Source organism: Nelumbo nucifera, chromosome 8 (genome assembly GCF_055504915.1).
Source record: "Nelumbo nucifera cultivar China Antique chromosome 8, China Antique-T2T, whole genome shotgun sequence".
NCBI lineage: Eukaryota > Viridiplantae > Streptophyta > Magnoliopsida > Proteales > Nelumbonaceae > Nelumbo > Nelumbo nucifera.
This window is the reverse complement of record NC_142656.1, coordinates 48,147,383-48,169,962: the sequence shown is the minus strand read 5'-3', so window position 1 is coordinate 48,169,962 and position 22,580 is coordinate 48,147,383. Positions and strand designations below refer to the sequence as shown.

The window sequence follows — 22,580 nt, the reverse complement described above, 5'->3', positions numbered from 1 at the left end:
TGGTGAAAGAGTTGTTTAAGAGACTCAATCTCATGGGTATCACTCCCTGTCACTACAATATCATCCACATATACAGCAAGCAATGTTAAGGAAGAATCCACTTTTTAATAGAGTGTGATTTAACTGGGCCTGCACATAGCCAAAATTTTCAAGAGCTTGTCTGAATCTATTAAACCAGGTTCTATGAGACTATTTCAGTCCATATACCTTATTCATCTGGCAAGCCTTCTTTATTGTTTCTGCACTATAAAATCCAGGAGGCAACTGCATGTAAACTTCTTCTTGCAAGCCTCCATTGAGACAGGCATTTTTAACATCCATCTGAAACAAAGGCCATGAGTACTGGCTACAAGAGATAATAAAACTCTGATAGTGTTCATCTTTGCTACTGGTGCAAAAGTCTCCAAGTAGTCTATGCCATATGTCTGAGTAATTCCCTTTGCAACTAATCTAGCCTTATACCTTTCAATGGAACCATCAACATTATTCTTCACAGTAAACACCCATCTACATCCAATCGGTTTCTTCCCTTTAGGTTGGTCAACTAGCTCCCATGTATTGTTCTTCAGAAGGGCATCCATTTCTACCTTCATTGCATCTTTCCACTCAAGTACTGACAAGGCTTCCTGCACTGTTCTGGGAATGGGAATAGCAGCAATGTATGTCAAAAAGGACTTGTAAGATGGAGACAAATGATCATAAGACAAAAACTAGGAAATACAGTGAGCTGTAGATGAGGTACAACATCGTTTGCCTTTACGGACTGCAATGGGAAGGTTAAGGTCATCCAATGGAGGTGAAGGCTCAACAATAGAAGGTATCTCATCTGTAATGGAAGATGAAGGAAGTGTAGTACTTGGATTTGGATCCGCAGAAGGAATTGGGGATGGCCTGGACTGCTGATGACTGAAATCAACCTGCCTCCACCGTCTGTGATAAACTCTCAAATATCGGCACCTCTGACAACCCTCACTACACTCTTCTTTCAGCCACACCTTCCAGATTAATAAAAAAGATTTCTTTTTAGGTTCGATCTCAAGAACAAATATCGACTTACTCAAAAAGGTCTAGCCGCCACCTTCAAACTAAGGTCTGAACCCTAAAACTGTGATTTCTTCCCTTCGTCTGATTCTTCCTGATCGCTGAACACTCTCCAAGGCCCTACAAATCCTTGGGCATCAATTGCACACTGCCAGCAACCTCCAAGAATCAGTCAATGAACTTATCTCTGCTGAAACTTCCAACCCTAGGAAGTTCTCATGTAGGCCTGATTAGACTAGCGTGAGAATTCCTAGGTTGGCTTTGATGCCAAGTAGTCGAATAGGACTGCAATCAGTCCTAGGTATAATGTGTAATAAACAAAGAAAAACAGATTGACAAAGAGAGAAGAAGAGGGAGAGAAGAAGAGGGAGAGAAGAAGAGAAGGAGAACACAAAGAGAAGAATTCAGAAAGAGTGTGTTGACTGGAATTGTCGCCCCACTCACCTATTTATATTAATAATCAAATAAAAGGTAAAAGGGCTGAATTACCCCTACTGCTTACATGGCAAAGAAATAATAACTACCAACTGAATAACTGCTAACTGAAACTAACTACCATCATAAATAAACAAACAACAGTGGGGACCACATAAATAACATAGTGGGGACCACATTAATGTTCTCTACACCACCTATACCTAAACAACGGCAAAAGCCAATCCCACAACTCTGCAGTAAAGGAGCAAGAGATTAGCATGTTGTAATAGTCCTCACCATGAAATTTGTAGAGAATACACTAGTTAGGTGAGTAACATAGGTGGGATCTTCTCTTCTGTAGGTTATCCAAGGTGTTTATTTTCCCATAAAACGCTTCCCAACGGAAAGCCATAATCTCTGGGAGAATAGGCCTACACCAAACCTCCTTAAAAGGGAAAACTTGCTGAGATGAAGAATGACAAAGGGACTTGAAGAAAGAGGCACAAGAGAAAGTTTCGTTGGGATGAGGAGACCAGGCCCGTTTATCTAATTCAGAGGGGTCTAAGCAAACCTTATTGAGGAGGCAAAGCAAGTTAGACAAGCAGTTGATTTCCTCATCCCTTAACCCCTTGCAGAACCCAAGAACCCAATATGGAGCCAAGTGATTTATAGAAGATCCAAAAAACTTTGAAATCACTTCTTTCTTATATAAAGAGACAGAAAATAAGGAGGGGAAGAGGTTCTTTAAGGGGCCCAATCCAGACATCCTCCCAGAGCTGAACTGAGTTTCCAGAGCAAACATCATATTTGACTATCCTGAGGAACTGTGGAAGTATATTGTGAATTGCTTTCATGGTGTTACCAAAATTTCCCTCTGAGATCCACTAGCATCCCATCCGTTCTCTAGATAACCATGAATACTTCTTACCACTTCATGCCAAAAGTCTGTCTTGCTCTTGTGGCTAACGCCATAGCCACTTTCCCAACAGAGCCAAATTCTTTTTGATCACATTACCTAATCCCAAGCCCTACTCCTCTTTACTCTTGCGCATAATCTCCCACTTGATCAAATGATCCTTTTTACTTTCCTTGGTTTCCAAAGAAAATCTCTCTTCAATTTCTCCATCTTCTTTGCTTCCCTAGGTGGTATCCTAAAAACAGACAGGAAAATAGGTGGGCAGGTTCAAAAGTGTGGCTCTTATCAAAGTGATCCTACCACCCAGGGAGATGTAGTTCTTCTTCCACGAGGCTAATCTCTTTTCATTTTTTTTTTTGATAAGTAATGAAAATTCTATTAATAGCAAAATGGAGTTATAGTAACATCTGTCAAACAGAGGTGCGGGGTGCAGCCCCCATTACAAAAGTGGAATTACATTTGAGCCACAAATAATTCAGACTTATGCACCCCCTATTTTGCAAAAGAAACTAGTTAACCCATTTTCTGACCTCTTTTCCCATTAAACAAAAATTGTCATATCTCTAATTAGCCATTTAAATCTTTTCATAAGATCCCTATATTTCCAAACCACTTTTTAGTACCAGCTTTGGATCACCCTCAATTAGCAATCTGTCAAAGTTTAATTCTCTAGCAATTTGTACTCCTTGTAAGGCTTCTTTGAATTTGGCACACACCGAATCCCCATCTCCAACGGGGCCTGAGAAAAACAGCAAGAATGTGCCCGTCAGAATTTCTAAAAACTCCTCCAATCCAGCCAGCCCTGGATTTCCAAGGCAGCTGCCATCAAAGTTTAGTTTAATAAAACCTTCTCCAGGGGGAGTCCAGTGTGCACTTGGTTTATCCTTCCTAACAGAACTTCCAACTAATTTCACTAAGATGCTTAAAAAATATAGCAAACTGTGTATATCAGATAAGAGAAAATTAAGACTCTCTTTTTCTCTCTTTTAGTCTCTGAGCCATCTTCACTTGTTTATGTATGCCGTTAACTTACCATCTTGACTTTTTTTGCCTCTTTTTTACTATATGTTTTGATATAGAGTGAGTCTTTTTTTATATAGTTGTGTCTTTTCCTCTTTTTCTTTTGAACTATAGTAACTAGTAAGTGAATCATAATAGAATGGTAAACCAATTATCCAATCACCAAATGCCCATTTATTCTTTTAGGAAAATATTTTCAAAATGTTTCGATGATTTAATGAAATATGAGAAAGTTTAGATGATATTTTAAAATTTTAAATTTCAAATATATAGTTTATCAATGAAATTTGAAATATCACTGATATACCAGAGATTTTAGAAAAGAAAAATATTATTGGAATATTTTGTATTGCCCCTATTGAAATGGGGGCAATACAAACCATGGTAATGATTTCTTTTGGCATAGAGAAGTGATCCTCTTGGTTCAAGGCCTTATGGGATGGGGAACTATCCCTCTTGGTTCAAGACTAAGAAGTCTGGGGGACTTTTGTATGCTTTTTTGGCCGTGTTTGGTTGCAATGCGAATTTATTTGCACTGATGCAAAACTATGGTAGTGCAAGTGATTTTGGTGCTAATTATGATTTGTTTTTAGTTCAAAATTTACCTTATTTTGTTTGATTGCAATACAAATGAAGTAAAATAAGACCTGAAGCAGAATTAAGTAAAACTCAAAACAAAATTAAACCAGAATTTGCATTCTTTTCATTTGCACTCCCATGCATTTGTACTAATGCAAATAAAATTGCACTGCAACCAAACACAGCTTAGGAACAAAATAGAACATTTGGAGTTGAAACAGGAATTATACCACTATTTCTTGATGCCATTTGATAGTTCTTGAAGGAATTACTCTAACCTTGTTGGGATTTCATTCTATTTTCTTGAAAAATCTACCCTTGAACTATGAACCTTGATTATGGAGTTACTCCAACTCAGGTTTATGGTTTGTGATTTATTAGTTTCTTTATCTATTGTGCTACCAAGATAAGGCTATAATGGTTTTTGGAAGCTGTTTTATTTATTTACTTTTTGCTAGGGGTAAAATATGTCTGATGTTTTTTTTTTAATAATTATTTAGATTTAGATATGACCTGGGGTATGTTATTTCTTAATGATGTCTCTTTTTGAACAACTAGCAATTTACTTTTAATGAGAAGGTAAAACTCTAAAACTCTAAATCTGCTAAATTTGTGAAACCAAAGGGAACTGAGTAAGAAGCCGTTTTGTAGAAAGTAGTTTCCAACTCACCCGTCATGTAGTGAAACCCTGTCTATATATGATAATTTTATGTTTGTTTGTCTACATGTCACTTGTCTTCTAACTTTCTATTTTTGACTCCTTCCTGTTTCAAAATTCTTAATGGACATGATTCTTCATATGTTTCAAGAATTAATCTTGTGCTTAGTTTTTGCTAATATTTATTTCTAAATTTGATTTTGACAGCTGGGTTTTATATTTGTTGGGGATGCTTAGTATGGGTTCCATCTGTGTATACTTCTCCTGGGATGTACTTAGTTAACCATCCTGTAAATCTTGGTGTTCAGGTAATTGATGATTCCAAAATGGATACTCATTTTTGTTTGATTGTATGAACTTCAATGTTTTCTTCTTTCCCTGATTTAATTTGATAAGTTTTTGTTACTTTTGATTTTTTTTTGGATTATTTTACTCATTGCTGGATGATCTTTAAAAAATCAGAATCCTATTTTCAAATGGGGTATGGATCCTATTCCTCTACACCACATCTTGTTGACCAAAATGTTTCAAAATCAGTGATCTGATCATAAGCACTTCAGGCTATAGAGCTTTCTTATGGGTTTAGTTCTTATCTCCCTTCATCTGTGTATACTTCTCCTGGGATGTACTTAGTTAACCATCCTGTAAATCTTGGTGTTCAGGTAATTGATGATTCCAAAATGGATACTCATTTTTGTTTGATTGTATGAACTTCAATGTTTTCTTCTTTCCCTGATTTAATTTGATAAGTTTTTGTTACTTTTGATTTTTTTTTGGATTATTTTACTCATTGCTGGATGATCTTTAAAAAATCAGAATCCTATTTTCAAATGGGGTATGGATCCTATTCCTCTACACCACATCTTGTTGACCAAAATGTTTCAAAATCAGTGATCTGATCATAAGCACTTCAGGCTATAGAGCTTTCTTATGGGTTTAGTTCTTATCTCCCTTCATCTAAGAGAATATGATATATTATCTAGTAGATTTTCTTTTGTTTTTTTTTTGAGCAAGTGAAAAGTATTGAATTGCATTATATAGTTGCAAGGTTTAAAATTTCGATACGATACGCCCGATACGGGGTGTATTGTATCGTATCTTTGAAAAACAGATACGGGATATGCATGGACCCGTATCTGACCGTATCCGGGGCGTATTGGGGGTATATCGGGGTGTATCGACGAAAAAGATACGGCTAAAAACTGAAAAAAAAATAAAGGGGAAAAGCAAGGTTCTTTTCCCTGAAATAAGCCTTCTTTCACCCCCAAATGACTCTAAAACTCCAAACCTCATTCCTAGAGTGCTAGTTTCAAATTTTGAAAAACATGGCAAAAATAGGTAAGTTTTTTCAAATTTTTTTAGTATCTTGTGATTTCTTTTTTTCTTTAATGTTTAAATTTATGCTCTACATTTCTTACATTCAAAATCATAATTTTTTTTTGTGTTATTAATAAATTTATGGAAATTTCATGAAGATATTTGGGGAAAATATAAATTAATAAAAAATTTGAAAATGTAATTTTTCTCTGCCTATAAATACTAAATATGTTTTAGATCTATGGATTTATCTATCATATCCATAGAGCAATTGAAATTTCTTCTTTAGTATTTTTTTGATTTTTTATTTTTAGAATTAAAAAATAAATAATAATTAATTATATTTTTTCATTTGATCACAACAATGGAATATATTATAATTCTATGGGCGATCTATCATATCCACAGACCAATTGAAATTTCTTATTTAATAATTATTTTTTTATTTTTAGAATTAAAAAATAAATAAATAAATAATTATATTTTATCATTTGACCACAATGACTGAATATATTATAATTCTATGGATGATCTATTATATCCACAAAGCAATTGAAATTTTTTCTTTAATAACTATTTTTTGAATATATTATATAATGTTTATTTATTTTTTATAATTTTTGGAAATAAATAATAAATAATTATTAATTCTATTTTCAGTTAGAAGTTGTGCCAATGCATGTTTTATGGTTGGATAGGAGAGTTGGGTTTTTCTCATCCCATAAAACATTAAAACTTAAGAATTATAATTTATAAATTATAGTTAAGCATAGGATTTTTAATGAAATTATAATTAACTACAATATATTTCTTCATAAAACCATTAAAATATATTAATTTATTGTATATACACCTCATTGAGGCCTTATATTTAGTGTTTCTGATGTATTTTTATGATTTATTAAATTTTTTATAATGTTTCCAAGTGTATCTATGCGTATCTTTGTTTTTCTCCGATATGCATGCATATCCAAGGCGTATCCCAATACGTTTTTTAAAATTGCCTTTCCGATACTTTGGGCCTTGTATAGTTGTAAATAGGAGTGCAACTTGGCCAGGTAGGATACCTGAGGCTATGGTGAGGGTGACCAGCACACCTTTTAAATCAAAGTATCAAACATAAGCTCATACAGCACAAAGTTTAATCAGAGTTGATCATCCTGAACCAACCTAAATTTGAGTGAATTATCAGTTTTCAGAGTTGATCATCCTGAACCAACCTAAAAGAACTTGATTATCTTCAAACCACAATCTCTTCAACTCAATACAGATGGTTCTAATACTGCAACAAATCTTCTATTACACAGTAATATCAAGAAGAACCATAGAAATCCAAGGTCAAAGTAGAGAAACAATAAACTGAATCTTAGCAAGAAGAAATGATTTGGTTCAGCCAAACCATAATTGACTTTCTCTGGAATAACCAAATCATTTCTTCTTGCTAAGATAAAAACACTTATCTCTCCCCTTAACCAATACCCCTATTTTACAATTGTGACCAGAATAGTACTTCTCTTCCCACCCCTTGCTTGGCTAAAGTATCTGCAAAAGAATTAGCACTGCGCTTACACCAGCAGAAGGAAACTTCTATGTCTCTTGTTAACCATCTTAATTTTTCCTTCTCATTATTGTAAATCCACATCTTCATTTCCTCACTTAGAAGCCAATTTACAACCAACTATGAGTCCCAACACTTCTGCTCCCAACACTTCTGCTCTTTGCACTCCTTCCATCTTCATTTCCTCATTTCCTCATTATCATTTCCTCATTATTGTAAATCCACATCTTCATTTCCACTGTTAACTTCCTAATGTTCAAAGACCTTGCCCTTTGCACTCCTTCCATAACTCCCAACACTTCTGCTCTGAGAGAATCTCCTTCCATCATTTAAGATAATTCATAAATGATATGGTTATTCTAGATAAGATTGACCAAAAATGACTTCTTACATCCATAGATATAGACTTTCAATCTAGACTTCTTACATCCATTAGATATAGACTTTCAATCTAGACTTCTTACATCCATAGAGGAAGCAAGAAGGCTAGAATCATCTGGAGCTGCATTCCCTTTGCAGTGTGCTGGACAATATGGAATGAAAGGAATAAAAGGCTGCTTGAGAACAAGTCGAAGAGCCTTGAGGTAATATTATCTTTGGTTGGAAAGTTTGTAACAGTCTGGGTTTTGGGTCTTCCAGAATTTGTGCAAGTTAACAGAACAGATCTGGTGGAAAGTTTTTGGGATGTCATTGAACTTCAAGCTTGTACTGTGAATCTTTTTCAAGTGGATTAGTTCTATTGGTGTGTCATCTTGACACCCATCTAGATTGTAATGCTTTTTCTTTTTAATGAAATTTTTATACTTTACTGTTCCAAAAAAAAATATAGTTGCTTTTGTGTTTCCTAGGTCTAGATACATTTTTTAGTTGCCAAGCATGAAGCAGGAAACACCATAGCATTTGCTCTAATGCTTGGTTGTTGAGTATACTTTCCAATGGGACTCGTTTATCAATTCGATTACATCTAAAAAATCACTTTCTAGACTTGATCTTTGACTAAACAAAGTAGAAAGTTTCCGAGGGACCTATAACTTCAATTCTGCTTGACAAAGACTAAAATACCCCTGATTGAAATTATCATTTTACTACAGATCGGCATAATTAGGATTTGGTAGTATATTGCATTCTCTTCAGCTAAAGATATTCCTCTGCCATAGCACCGCCCATCCCACCCTAATTATGAACACTACCAATATAAGCCTTTTGTTTAGAAGAGGTAAAGTATCATTTCATTAACAAAAAAACCTTTGTATAACTAGGGGTTGTACATTGGGGATGAACAATAAGAAAAGAAAAAACAAAAGATTTAGACCACTATCCCATCCCTGTTTACACTATCAGTATGAACTTTGATGGGTGCAGTTTCGGGAATCAGGCCCTTTGTGTGTAGGAGTTTTTAGGAATTGGGAAGGCAATATTTTGCACTCTATTGGTAATTGGCATTGGAAACTCTACTTTGGTGGAAGTGGAACTGTGGGCAGTTTTAGGACAAAGGATGACAAAGTCCTTAAATTTCAGGGGCATATAGATAGGAGACTGAGATGTAGTCATTGGCTAGACTAGAAACAATGATGCAGGATTATGGAATCTTAGAAACACTTTAAGGGAGATCAATAAAATGGCATTGGAGATGGACACCAACTACAAGTGAACACTTTGTTCAGTGAATATTCTCACTGGACTGGCAAGATCATAGATAAAAATAAGGTGTATTAGGGATTAATTTCCCAATGGGGGGGGGGTTGTAAATTCTTAGTGACGGCAAGATGCTCACAGGGGATATGTTTGTAAAATTTTAACTATTACTGACAAAAAAAAAACAAATTACTAGGGTGCCCATTGAGGGTTGCTTGCTTAATTGCCAAACTAAATTGTAAATGGCACTATTAAATACTTTTATATTCTTAGTTCTTAATTTTTCTTTGAGATTATAAAAATAAAATAGACATTATTAAACTAAAATTTTCATTTTGTGGGTTTAAATACTAGTTTCTTTTTATTATTTTCTTATGTGATACTGTATTGAACCCTCAAAGACTTCAAAACCTGAACCAATAAGGAAGGAGAAACTTAAATGTTGTCTGATCAAAACAATTTTCTTCTTCTTTATACTTTTTTTTTATGAAAATTTAAGGGTAGTTCCCTATTGAACCTAAGGAACTACCCTAGAATTCATGGTTTTTATTTGAAAAAAAATCCTTTTCCTAGGTGACTAGGCAACAAGGGGCCTCATTGCCTAGCTTTGCCTTGGTGCCTGGAAAACTACAGATTGTGTTGATATGCAATTTTCATTTTTCTTGATTTCTCCTTGCTGGGCCTTGAACTATGCTGTTGTTAACAAGTAGTAAGATGGCTTTTCAAGTACACTCAATGAAAAATGTGATTTCCTTAGTTGTTACAATTAAAATGGCCATTGGCAATGTTTTTGCACAAGGTGGCTGCTCTCATACTTGAACCCACATTTTTACACTTGTCAGCCTGGGATTATATCACTACACCAAGCAATGGCCCCTTCCTCAGTTGTTTCAATTGTGTCTTATTTGTTGTAGTAATATTTTCTACTTTCTTACTGTTTCTTTGGTTTTTCCAGCTTGCTATATATATTTTTCTTGCGGGTATTGTATGCATATATGTCAACTATGACTGTGACCGTCAGAGACAAGAATTCCGAAGAACAAATGGGAAATCTTTGGTTTGGGGGAAGGCTCCATCAAAGGTTTTTGTTCTATCTCTCATTCCATTTCCATTTTATGTACCCATTTTTCTGCATTTTAATGGTATTTCCTGAGAAAATAATATATTTTTCTACAATGTAGTGCTCAGAAGAAGGTTAATGCAATTCAATTCTTTTGCAGATAGAGGCCTTTTATCATACCACAAGTGGTGAAAAGAAATCCAGCCTTCTTCTCACTTCAGGATGGTTAGTTTTTAAATATGGTTGTATTACTGAACTTAATATCTGGGAAAGTAATAAATCAAAATATGGAAAGTAACACAGTGCAGGGCAAGGTTCAAAATTTCAATACGGCGTCCTGTATCAGGCGTGTCGGCAAGCCCCAATATTCTAAATCAAGGGCTGTTGGGGTTTTAACACTTTCAGTGGTTAGACAGGCCTAAGACTGACCCACTTGACCAATTTTGAAAAAAAAAACTAAATAAAAGTTTGTGTGTATCGATACTTCGAACCTTGCTGCAGGGGCATGGGTTAAAGCAAGAATTTCCTCTTAGGAGGCAATTGGAAGTCAAAATAAAGGAATGAAAATGAGGTGCCAAGGGAGGAATTTCCTCTTGGGGGGAAGAAAAGAAAGGAAAATTATGAGGGGAGAAAGGAGTGTGGAAGGAGGAAAGGGAGGAAGTGGGTGGTAGTGATGTCAGGTTTACAGAGGCCTGCAATCCAGGGGAGAAGGATAAAGGAGAGAGTGGCAGTATTGATGTTGGTGATAATCTGCTCAGAATTGATGTCCAAGTTGGCAAACTTGGAGTGGACCTAGGTTGGAAGAGATTGGTGAACAAGGACGGGGATGAAAGGGGGTTGGTGTTGGTGAAAAAGGGCAAAGAATCAGGCAAGTTCCAAATTGTTCATGTTTCAAAAATATTTTCAAGACTAAAAGACGGTTTGATTGGCGCTGGTCCTACAAACAAGTTTAAGAGAATTTACAGGAAGCGTGGGCCTAGACTCAGAGGGTCAAAGAAGAAGTTGAAATGACTAAGTTGGAGGTGTCTGAAAAGGAGTTTGGGGGGAATCAAGAAAGCAAGATGATTCTTGATGTTTCTCTGAATTGCGAAGTGGATGAGAACGATAAGAGATTGGAAATTGAAAATTTGGCAGAAAGGGATGTGACGATTGGAAAGACTTTAGGCTTGTTTTTCTTAGGAGAAGAAGAGTTTGCTAGAAGGTGGAGAGGCGTGGTATGAAGATCGGGATGGGCAAGGTCAAGATTTTGAATTCAACGATTAAATTCGTACTGGTTAGGGGGGTTCTTTCTTTCTTTTTTTTTTTGAGTTGTAATGTCTGATTTGCTCTGGTGTTTGTGTGGTTAGGTGTTATCTTAAAACCTATTTTGTTGCTCGTAAGCTGTTTTTTCTTGAATTTTTGATCTTCAAAATGAAAAAGAAATACCAACTAAAAAATAAATCATAAATTAAATTCCAGGGTCAAATAGTATTTCAAAATGCTTTAAGACAGAAAAACAGTTGTTGAATAAGAAAAATAATTTACTGCTAAATGATAAGGGTTGACCAGTGCAAAAGTACAAATAGAGAAGAAAGTGAAGAGGATGTAGAACGAGAGCTAGTTCTACAAAACTGATGATGTTAATTATAATTAAATCTAGAACTGGGGGATGGGGGGCATGTAGTTTCTGTTTTTTCTTTTTGCCCTTTCCACTTTTAAAAATGAACCAATGTCTTCATTCATTGTTCCTTCTAATTCTATTTCTGGGGTTGGCTGGAACTTGGGCCTGTGAAGAGATATCAGGGACACAGAGCTTGATGGTATCTCATCACTGTTATCCATTGTTGAAGGGGTGTTCCTAGAGCCAACAAAGGCAGATAGTAGAATTTGGACTCTCACCCCCTCTGGTTCTTTCACTTGTGCCTCTTTCTTTAGTGCTCCCACACATTCTTCTTCTTCTGGCTTGTCTTTCCCTGTTAAAGAGGTGTGGTGTCATCCTATACCTCCTAAGGTTGGGAGTTTCTGTTGGGAAGCCTTTCTGGAAAGAGTTAACACAACAAATTTACTTCAAAGAAAAAGACCCAATAGTTGTTTTTGTCCTCACTGGTGTGTCATCTGTAAAGCTGATGGTGAGTCTGGATATCACTTACTAATCTCCTATCGGTTCACTAACATCATTTGGGAGTGGTGTACTTCTTTGTTTGGGTGCAGGTGGACCCCCCTTCGAATGTGCAAAGCCTTTTCACATTTATGCTGTTTCGGCCAACAAAAAGGGCCAAGTTTATGTGGAGGTGTATGAGGGCTGTAGTCTGTTGGACTATTTGGGAGGAGAGAAATTCACGAATATTTACAGATAAGGAGAGAAGTTTGGAAGCAATGCTGGAGGTCATCCACATTAGGATTATACACTGGCTGAAAACCTTGGCTCTGTTCGTAGAATTCTCAGTTGATGAGCTGCAAAGAAAGTGGAAGGAGATAGCAGAACTTGTTCCAATGAGGAAGGCCTCAAATGTTTGTTGGATCCTGTTATGGGCCCGGGAATAGGGTCGCGTCACGGGTCGGTCCACGGGGAAAAACTCCTGTTTTCCCTTGTTCCTCCCCTTCCTAGCTGAACCTATCTTAGCGTCCTAGAGGGTGATTTGTCCAAGAGATCACCGAACTCTCCTTTTATTCTCTTTCTTGACTGGAAATTTGATATCCTCATTCAATAATGGGGTCTCCTTAAATAGGAGATTACAAGAGTCCTAATCAAAGGGAGTCTCCTTGCTGAATAGGGAGACTTCCAGTTTTATCTTGCTAAGGATAAGATAAGCTAATCCTAATCTGATAAGCTACTAACAAGATAAGATAAGAGCAATAGAATAAGATAAGAACAAGCAAGATGATCTAATCTAATCTAGATAAGGCTGCTGTTGCCGAACTGGGTAGGATGAGAATCATTGAATCACTGCTGCTGCTGGCGGTGGGTCAGGTGCCTGTTGCTGCCGGCGGCGACGGTACGTCTTCCCAAGGAATGCGTCCATAACAGATCCCCCCACCCCATGACTTTGTTAAACTGAACTTTGATGGCAGCAGCTTGGGCAATCCAGGGCCATCCGGAATAGGAGGAGTAATAAGACATGAACAAGGGAATCTGTTAGCTATGTATTCTGGACCAGTTGGGGTGGGAGATTCTTTGAGAGCTGAGATTCTTGCAGCTCTTGAAGGGGTACAAAGAATCAAGGATATGCATATTAACAAGCTGATCATAGAAGGAGATTCTGAAGTGGTGGTAAACTGGCTGAAAGAGGATAGTTTTAGACTTTGGAATTACAGTAATGAAAAGAGGAAATTCAAGTGGCTGACTAAGGACATGGAAATCCAATACAAATGGGTAAAAAGAAGTGTGAACTCTTTGGCAGATAGTCTAGCTAGACAAGGGGTGAACAGACATTCTATTTTTTGGGCTGTCTTGTAATTTTTGTTCTTTTGATGTTTAATGGTTGTTCTTGGGAGCTAAGATTGTTTAGCCCCCTTGCCCTGTAATTTTCTCATATTTTTAATATCAATTCAATCCACAGTTATTGATAAAAAAAATGTAGTTTCTGTTTTTTGTTTTTCTATTTCCTGGTTCAAGAGCAGTGGTATTCATTGCTGGTGAGGGTTTCAGTGTTTCACGTTCTTATATGTCTTGCAGGTCTTTGTGTTGTTTTGAAAGCGCAATTAATGAGCTTATTTTGTATATCTGAGCTGCCTTGACCTTTTTTTTAGGGATGGGGTTGAATGATTTTTTTTCCTTCGTTCATGCTTTGTGTATACACAACCTGTTAACTTTTTTCTTATATTAACACATAGGAACAATTTCTAATCAGGAAAGGAAAAATTTTATGTTTTGTGTTTGAGCATTCAATCTAATTTATATGATCTTCTATTTATGTTATTTTTGTCTTTACCTTTTCATTTACATAAATGCAAAATCTAAAAATGTTCCCACAAGCTATGTCAATGGGTCTTATAAACACTTAAGTTAGAAATGATTATAAAAGTAGAGTAATAAAATATAAGATTATAAAGAAATTTACGTCATAACAAACAACCCTAAACAGAAATATCATGACAAAATAATAAGATTTACTAAAATCTTATGAAATTTAAACCTATGAAATTGATGTTATTATAGTTAATACTATTAAAATAAAATTATATATAAAATATTTAATGTTAATAACCTTTATTGGCCGCTGATGCAAAGCTGGATATGCACCAAACATACTGAGAGGGCTGAAGAGATTCATTCTTATATACACTGTATATCCCTGAATAATAGATGGAAATTTTTCTTGAACAATGAAAACTACTTGTTTTTCAGAGAATTGAAATAGAGTTGGTAGAAATTACTGGAGCTCCTCTTCCTCCTCTCACTAGATAAAGGGATTGCTGAGGACTAAGAATTGCCATTTTTTTCATTCTCTCTCTCTCTCTCTCTCTTTTGTTCTCTCCCCTTGGGGCAAGAACTAATTAGCTGTTGTAGATGATGTGAGTGCCTCCAAAATGGTTGGTATTCCACCCCGAAGTGTAAATGCAGCCTCACATTCTGCTATTCTCTTATTGTGTGGGCAACCAAGTATAGGCTAATAATTTTGCTTCCTTATAAGAGACTTTTTCTATTGATTCATGGTTTCTGCAGGTGGGGTTTATCTCGACACTTCCACTATGTGCCAGAAATTTTAGCTGCTTTCTTCTGGACTTTGCCTGCTCTTTTCAGTCATGTAAGTATCTCCAGCCATTGTAATACAGTACATACCGTATTAGTGGCTTTTGGATATTATCTTGCATAAGAAAAGGATAGTTATATTTATCAAAAAAATAAAGAAAAGGATAATTATATTTATCAAAAAAAAAGAAAAAGGCTAATTATCATTGAACTTGTACAGTGTCTGCCATACTTCTATGTTGTGTTTCTGACAATCCTGCTTTTTGACCGAGCAAAAAGAGATGATGACCGTTGTCGATCCAAGTAAGAACATACTCTCAAATTGACTTATTATTATTATTTTTTTACTTTAAATTTAACCTGTCTTCTTCTGAATGAAAATTTTTCCTCTAACTAATGTGGAGCTAAATAGTAGAATAAAACTGTTGAGAAGAAACAAGCCTTATTCGAGTGTCATTTTTATGATCTTTCTAATCCAATTGTACTGATGGTATACTTGCCTAAAAATCATAAAATTTGAATAGAAAACCTTTTTTTTTAGTCACCATATTAACAAATAATTAAAATTTTCCTTCCTGTTATCCCATTGAGAGACTTGGAAGGTAAGTGTCTCAGTTTGCCCCTTATTGCTAGTGATACACTATGAGAGTAGCACTTGCTCTATCAGTGCTACACTCAGACTTGGAAGGTAAATGCCAAACTCTGGCATGATCCATGCGTTGTTATGTTCTTCATATGTTAAAATTTCTTATGATTTTTGAATTTAATCTGGTTAAAATGTTGAACTGGGTATTGATAAATTTCTGTCAACAGGTATGGAAAATACTGGAAGTTATATTGCAACAAGGTTCCTTACAGAATAATACCTGGAATCTACTGAAGAGAATGTTGAAGGATTAAATACGGTTATCATGATCCTGCTATGCTTGTGTATGACTGATATTTTCTTCTATGCATCAATTGCTTGTAATTTTTGATATTGCTCCATTGAATAGTGTATGAATAGTCCTATCTGAGTATCAACCTATGTTTCATAACAACAAACAGACTATGGATATCATTTGGGTTGTTGTAGAATAGGTGAATACTGAATTTATAATTGTGTCGTGTCAACTTGCATCTTCCAAAATTTGCAGTGCTTTTTCCCCTTCTTTGGAGGAAGCAACTTCTCAACAAAATGTCTTTCTTAGTCATATGCATTGTATTTGAATTCCAACATAATGTACATTTAAGAGGGTGGAAAGGATAAGTTAATTCCAAGACTTGTTCTTTCTCCAAAAGCTAAGACGTTACACACAATTTCAGTCTCCCAACCCAAACATAGAGCATGGCGCAGTACCAAACCTACTACAGTTTTTGGCACACAATGGCTTAAAATGCATGGTCAAGCACTTGTGCACATCTTTCCACCCCTACACATCTCGTGAGTCTTTCCATCGAGCTGTAGTAGTTCAGAGTCTATTTGGGTGGGCTTCTGCGTTTATCGATCTATGTTGACTGAGTGGTTTGGGAGGTTCTACCAAAACTAGTTTCACCGGAAAGTCGATTTTGCAGCTCAACGAAGCTACTTTTTGGCTTTTTGTGGTTTTCACCAAACAGGCTTGCTGACTTTTTATGTGGGGCCTATCTTGCAATGTCGGAAGCTGTTGTCGCAAATCCCTCCCAATAGGCATTTAGCTGAGTTTGGAAGAAGTACAAATGCAAACATGTAGAGTGCAAAATTTTCAGTCGTTATCGTTAGATTTGTTCATCCCCATATACGCTATCATTGCCTTGTGAGTTCAGCCTCTGCGTCCAGGCTGTTCCATCCCTTGGGAATCCTTGGTAAGGGTTTACAACCATATTTGGTTTCATAAAGCAATTTTCTGCAGCTTGTACTTGGCTTAAAAAATGCCCCTAGGTTCTGTTTGTTTGCAATGCAAATTCGAACCAGATGTAAAATTTACACCTGGTTCGGATTTATATGCATTTGTATATGTTATTGTATCCTACCTGATGAAAAGTTTCAACTTTTTGTCTCATTTGCACTTATTAACAGTGCAAATTTTGTATCCTGAAATCTGATTTAAAGTTTCACCACGTTCATCCTATATCCTCTCTTGTTTGTGGTGGGGGCTTTCCATTTTACTCCTAAGGCTGCATTTGGATGCGATGTAAATCAAGAATCGATGTAAAATTTACATCAGTTCAGTTTTGCATGCATTTGGAAAGAGGGTTTAATTATTATCGGTGTAAAACTATACTTCGGTTCAGTTTTGCGTGCGTTTGGATGGGGTGTAGTTTTATGTCGATAATCGATGTAAAACCTCATCAGCTCTAAAGTTTTATATCAATAATCGATTTTATAGATGTAAAACTTTATACTCTTCCACCTATCATTATTTTCAAAAAAGCAACGGTTACTTTCTGGTTCAGTGTAAAATGTCATCAATGTATTTTTACACTGATTCCAAACGCAGCCTAAACAAACAATGTTACTTCCATTCTCTACGGATCACATCACCTGTAAGACAAGCAAACCGGAATTCGCATTCATTCCATTTGTATGCTTATACTATTTTGTCTTTCATTTTCTTTCAAATTTTCAAAATATGCCCTTTGAAAGCACTTTTATTAAAAACTACATCGATTTTATAGATGTAAAACTTTATATGCTTCCACCTATCATTATTTTCAAAAAAGCAACGGTCACTTTCTGGTTCAGTGTAAAATGTCATCAATGTATTTTTACACTGATTCCAAACGCAGCCTAAACAAACAATGTTACTTCCATTCTCTACGGATCACATCACCTGTAAGACAAGCAAACCGGAATTCGCATTCATTCCATTTGTATGCTTATACTATTTTGTCTTTCATTTTCTTTCAAATTTTCAAAATATGCCCTTTGAAAGCACTTTTATTAAATTATTTTTATAAAACACTTTGATGAAAGTACTTTCATAAAAGTAATTTTATAAAATTCAATTAGAGATAATTTTATAAGTGGTATTTTAAAATTCAACTAGGGATAACTTTGGAAGAAAAAAATTGAATAAGTGCTTATTGTATAAGCACCTAAAAAAAGATGGAAAATTGGATTTAAAAAATAAACCCTTATTTTTAAACTAAAAACTTATTTTGGGCTTATTTCCCAAATACCAATAAGTGCTTAATGACCCAAATAAACACTTATTTTGGAACTTTTAGATTCATCACCAGCCTTGGAATGGACGATAATGGATGTAATGCTTCTTATAATTCTCGCATGTTGGTAGATTCATCACCAGCCTTGTGTCGTGCCTGCAACAACCCCCTTCCATCCTTTGCATGTCCCCATATGAGAATAATGGTTGAATTAATTTGTTTGACTTTGATTAATGATATTTATAGAGTTACAAAGATAAGTAAGTCCTATCTTGATTAGGATGGGTTAGATGAAACCTAACCAAGATAGAGCTTATCTCACTAGTATAAGTTTATCCTTTACAAAAGTAATCTACAGAGATGAGGATTATCTACAAGGGAGAAGTACAATAGAAGAGGTAATTACAATGTGAGTTGGAGAGAGAGTCTACAACATGATAGAGGAGAAGAAGGAGTTCCACTCGCATACGCCATGCACGTATGCACATTATTGTTTACACTCCCCCTCAAGCATAGCCGGGGGAGCCACGGTGAGCTTGTGACGAAGGATATCAAATTGTGGAGGACCAAGAGGTTTAGTGAGAATATTTGCGATCTGATCCGCCAAAGATATGTACTGTACATGAAAGAGCTTAGTCGCAACTTTCTCTCGAATGAAGTGAATATCCAACTCGATGTGTTTGGAGCGAGAATGAAGTGCATGGTTTTTAGTAAGAAATTTAGCTCCCATGTTGTCACACACCATATCAAAGGAGTTGCAGAGAGGGAGACACCTAATTCTTGGAGGAGCATGTGAAGCCATAAAACCTCTGCAACAGCAGAGGCTAAGCTGCGGCATTCTGATTCAATGCTGGATCGTGCCACTGTAGGTTGCTTTTTAGAACTCCAGGAAATTAAGTTAGGATCAAGAAATACACAATATCCACTCTGAAAACGTAGATCCATAAGACAACTTCCCTAATCAACATCAGAGTGAGCAACAAGAGAGAAGGTACGACATGGTTGAAGAAGCAAGCCATAAGTGATTGTACCTTTCAGATAGAGAAGAATCCTTTTTGCAGCTGCTCAGTGTACCGTAGTAGGAGATTGCATGAAGTGACATACCTTGTTTACAGCAAGGGAAATTTCTGGACGAGTAATAGTAATGTACTGAAGAGTGCCAACAATGCTACGGAAGAAAGTGGGATCAGTAAGTGGTTCGCCCTTTGACTTGGTGAGACGAGCGGAGGAAAACATAGGAGTGGAGAGAGGTTTGGCATCATGAAGTTGTGCTCGATGCAGAAGATCAATATACTTGTGCTGAGAGAGATGAAGACCATGTGACGATCTATGAAGTTCAACACCAAGAAAATAATGTGCAGAGCCCAAATCACGAAGAGAAAACTGAGAGGAAAGATTCTGAATGAGGGTGTTAGTGGCAGATGAAGATGAGCCTGTAATGATAATGTCATCCACATAAATAAGAATTAAAATGATGTCAGAACTAGAACGAGAGATAAAAAGGGAGGCATCAGCCCGGGATTCAAGAAAACCGAGAGAGAGAGAGAGAGAGAGAGAGAGAGAGAGAGAGAAGAAATTCACGCATCCTGGTAAACCATGCACAAGGTGCCTGTTTCAATCCATAGAGAAATCAATGGAGACGACGGGCATGTGTTGGAAATTTGGGATCAACAAAGTCAACTGGTTGCTTCATATAGATTTCTTCTGAAATGTCACCATGTATAAAGGCATTGTTGACGTCCAATTGGCGAACAACCCAATTAAAGGAAACAACAAGAGAGAGCACTATGCGAATGGTAGCTGGTTTGACTACAGGGCTGAATGTTTCATCATAATCAAGGCTTGCTTCCTAGGAGAAGCCTTTGGCAATAAGGCGTGCTTTGAAAAATTCAACTGAGCCATCAGGTTTGCGCTTGATTTTAAAAACCCATTTGTTTCCAATAATATTTTTATCAGGTGGGGCTGGGACAAGGGTCCAAGTGTTATTTTGAAGCAAGGCCTTATTATCATCAGTCATGGCAAGAACCCATCGAAGATCCTTATGAGCTTGATAATAACAAGTTGGTTCAAATTCAGCAAGGGGACTAGCAAGTAAGGCATACCTCAGATTTGGCTTGAATATACCATGGCAAGCTCGAGTGGTCATCAGATGCAAGGAAGAAGAAGGTGGTAAGGCAGAATCAGTGGATTCAATAGTGGAAGATGAGGGCGCAACTTCCTGAGGGGACGATGGGGAAGATGAGACTTCAATTGGAGAACCAGTGTCTGAAGCAACAACAATGGGAGGAGCCCTAACTGGAGGAAGCGGGGTCAACGATGGTGGCGATGCAGTAACCGTATGATGAAGAAACGGAAAATGTTCCTCATTTAAAATAACATTGCGAGAAATAAAGACCCATCCTGTAGGCTGATGCAGGCAAACATAACCTTTGTGAGAATTAGAGTACCCAAGAAATACACATGAAAGGGAGCGAGGTTGTAACTTGTGCTTCTTATATGACCGAACATGAGGAAAACATTCACACCCAAATGCACGAAGTTCGAGGTAATCTAGAGGATGCCCAAATAATTTCTCAAACGAAGAGCACGATCCAAGAACCAAAGTAAGAAGCCGATTAATGAGATAGGCAGCAATGGAGAAGGACTTGAACCAATATTTAGGAGGGACTCCGGCATGAGTCATGAGAGCAAGACCAGTCTCAACAATATGGCGATGTTTGCATTCAACTCGCCCATTCTGTGCCTGTGTATGGACATGATATACGGCGAGAGATACCCACATGATTAAAATAATTTTCAAAATTTTTTAATTTTAGCATCAAATAATAATTCAACATTAGCTTTAAAAGCCTCAGGTTTGAAGGTGAGAGGAAAAATCCAACTGTACCGACTAAAATCATCAACAAAAAGAATATAGTAACGATGGCCAGAAGCAGAAAGTACTGGAGAGGGTCCCCATAAATCACAATGAATTAATTCCAAAGGAGTTTTACTAATAGTATGATTTCTGGCAAAGGGAAGTACATGACTTTTGGCCATCGAGCAAGCTGAACAAAAATTAAATGCAGTACTAGAAGTAAGAGGTAAATGCTGGGAAGAGATAATAGATTGAATCACTTTGAGAGCAGGGTGACCTAGTTGATGGTTCCAGATCGTAGGACTGGCACGAATACCTACGAACGCAGAGGGGGGAGAAACTGGTGTCATGATAGGGAGACGAAGCTGATACGAACCATCCTTATTCAGCCCTGGAAGAATTATCATCCTGGTGCATTGATCATTCACAAAAAATTCATCAGGATGAAATTCAAAGTAGACATTATTATCAGTAGCAAACCGAGCCACCGATAAGAGATTGAAGGAGATCCGAGGAACATGCAGAATATTATTCATAAGCAGTGATCTGGAAGATAAAGTAGAAACAGTAGAAGAGCCTGAATGAGCAATCTGCAAACCTGAATTGTTGCAAATAGAGACTCAATCAGATCCATCATAGTTAGAATGGATTTGTAGTTTATTAAGATCTAAAGTGAGATGATGCGTTGCTCTAGAATTAGGAAACCAGATATCTGTATTTTTCTTATTGCCGCCGGAAGCAGCTGTAAATGCCAGGGTTATGGTCGTTTAGGGTTCTTCAAACTGCCAATATGTGCAAGTAATTTTTGACAGTACCTAGCAGAATGATTCCATCCTCCACAAATCTGGCAGGGATTATTGCTATATTTTGAGGGCTTGGTGGAGCCATTACCCGATTGAGGTAGATCAACTTTATTATATTTCTTGGAATCTTTCCCTTTGGAGGTAAGATTCGCAGAAGGAGAGGTAGCTTGTGCAGTTACGAAATGAAGCAAACGATTTTCATGAGTGAAAAGTATACCTTATAAGCTAGCAAATGATAACTCATCTGTGCGAGTAATGATAGCTATAGAGAAAGCATCATAGTCTGGACTGATACCATTGAGGACATGATGAATCAGCTGTGAATTTGTTAGAGGTTCTCCAATTGTGGCGAGTTTGTCACCAAGCACCTTGAGTTTTTGCAGATAGGCGGTCATGGAAAGATCATTCTTTCGCAGTGCGTCGAGTTCGTTTCTGAGGCCAATGAAACTAGCTATTCCTCGAGGAGAATAGAGACTCTTAAGGGTTTCCCAAACATCCTTGCTAGTTTTGCTTCCCACGACTTGCGCCAGGGCTGTTTTTGTTAGAGAGGATAACAACCAGCTGAAAATATAATGATCCTGCTTAACCCATTGTGTGTAGGGTTCTGTCATCGAGCGAGATGGACAAGGGTTTGTCCCATTGACATAGCCGAGGAGCTCATGGCTCAGAAGGGCATTTTCAACCTGAAAACGCCATACAATATAGTTGGAACCATCCAACCGTACTAAAATCAACTGAGGAATGTGATTCCCCGATGCTCCAAAGTTGATTTGATTGATTGAACTGGAAGACATGTTGGAAGACATGATGAAAGAAACTTGAAGAAGAAGAAAAGAAAAAACAAAGATTTGTTTATGGCTCTGATACCATATGAGAATAGTGGTCGAATTAATCAGTTCAACTTTGATTAATGATATTTAT

At 36.7% G+C, this 22,580-nt stretch overlaps 1 protein-coding gene across 2 annotated transcripts in view; it reads left to right on the top strand.

The window, feature by feature from the left end:
• The window catches only part of DWF5 (Ergosterol biosynthesis ERG4/ERG24 family), a 38,536-nt gene extending 22,564 nt beyond the window's left edge, over positions 1–15,972 (top strand). Inside the window, exons 8-13 of one of the 2 annotated variants that reach the window (XM_010278938.3) lie at positions 4,839–4,939; positions 10,097–10,222; positions 10,362–10,426; positions 14,847–14,928; positions 15,094–15,176; positions 15,687–15,972. In XM_010278938.3, coding sequence (XP_010277240.1) covers positions 4,839–4,939; positions 10,097–10,222; positions 10,362–10,426; positions 14,847–14,928; positions 15,094–15,176; positions 15,687–15,753 — 524 coding nt within the window. In that variant the 3' untranslated portion in view covers positions 15,754–15,972. The remainder of the gene's footprint in view (positions 1–4,838; positions 4,940–10,096; positions 10,223–10,361; positions 10,427–14,846; positions 14,929–15,093; positions 15,177–15,686) is intronic. The other variant, XM_088893279.1, reaches the window with a different exon arrangement.
• The last annotated feature ends 6,608 nt before the right edge of the window (positions 15,973–22,580 follow it).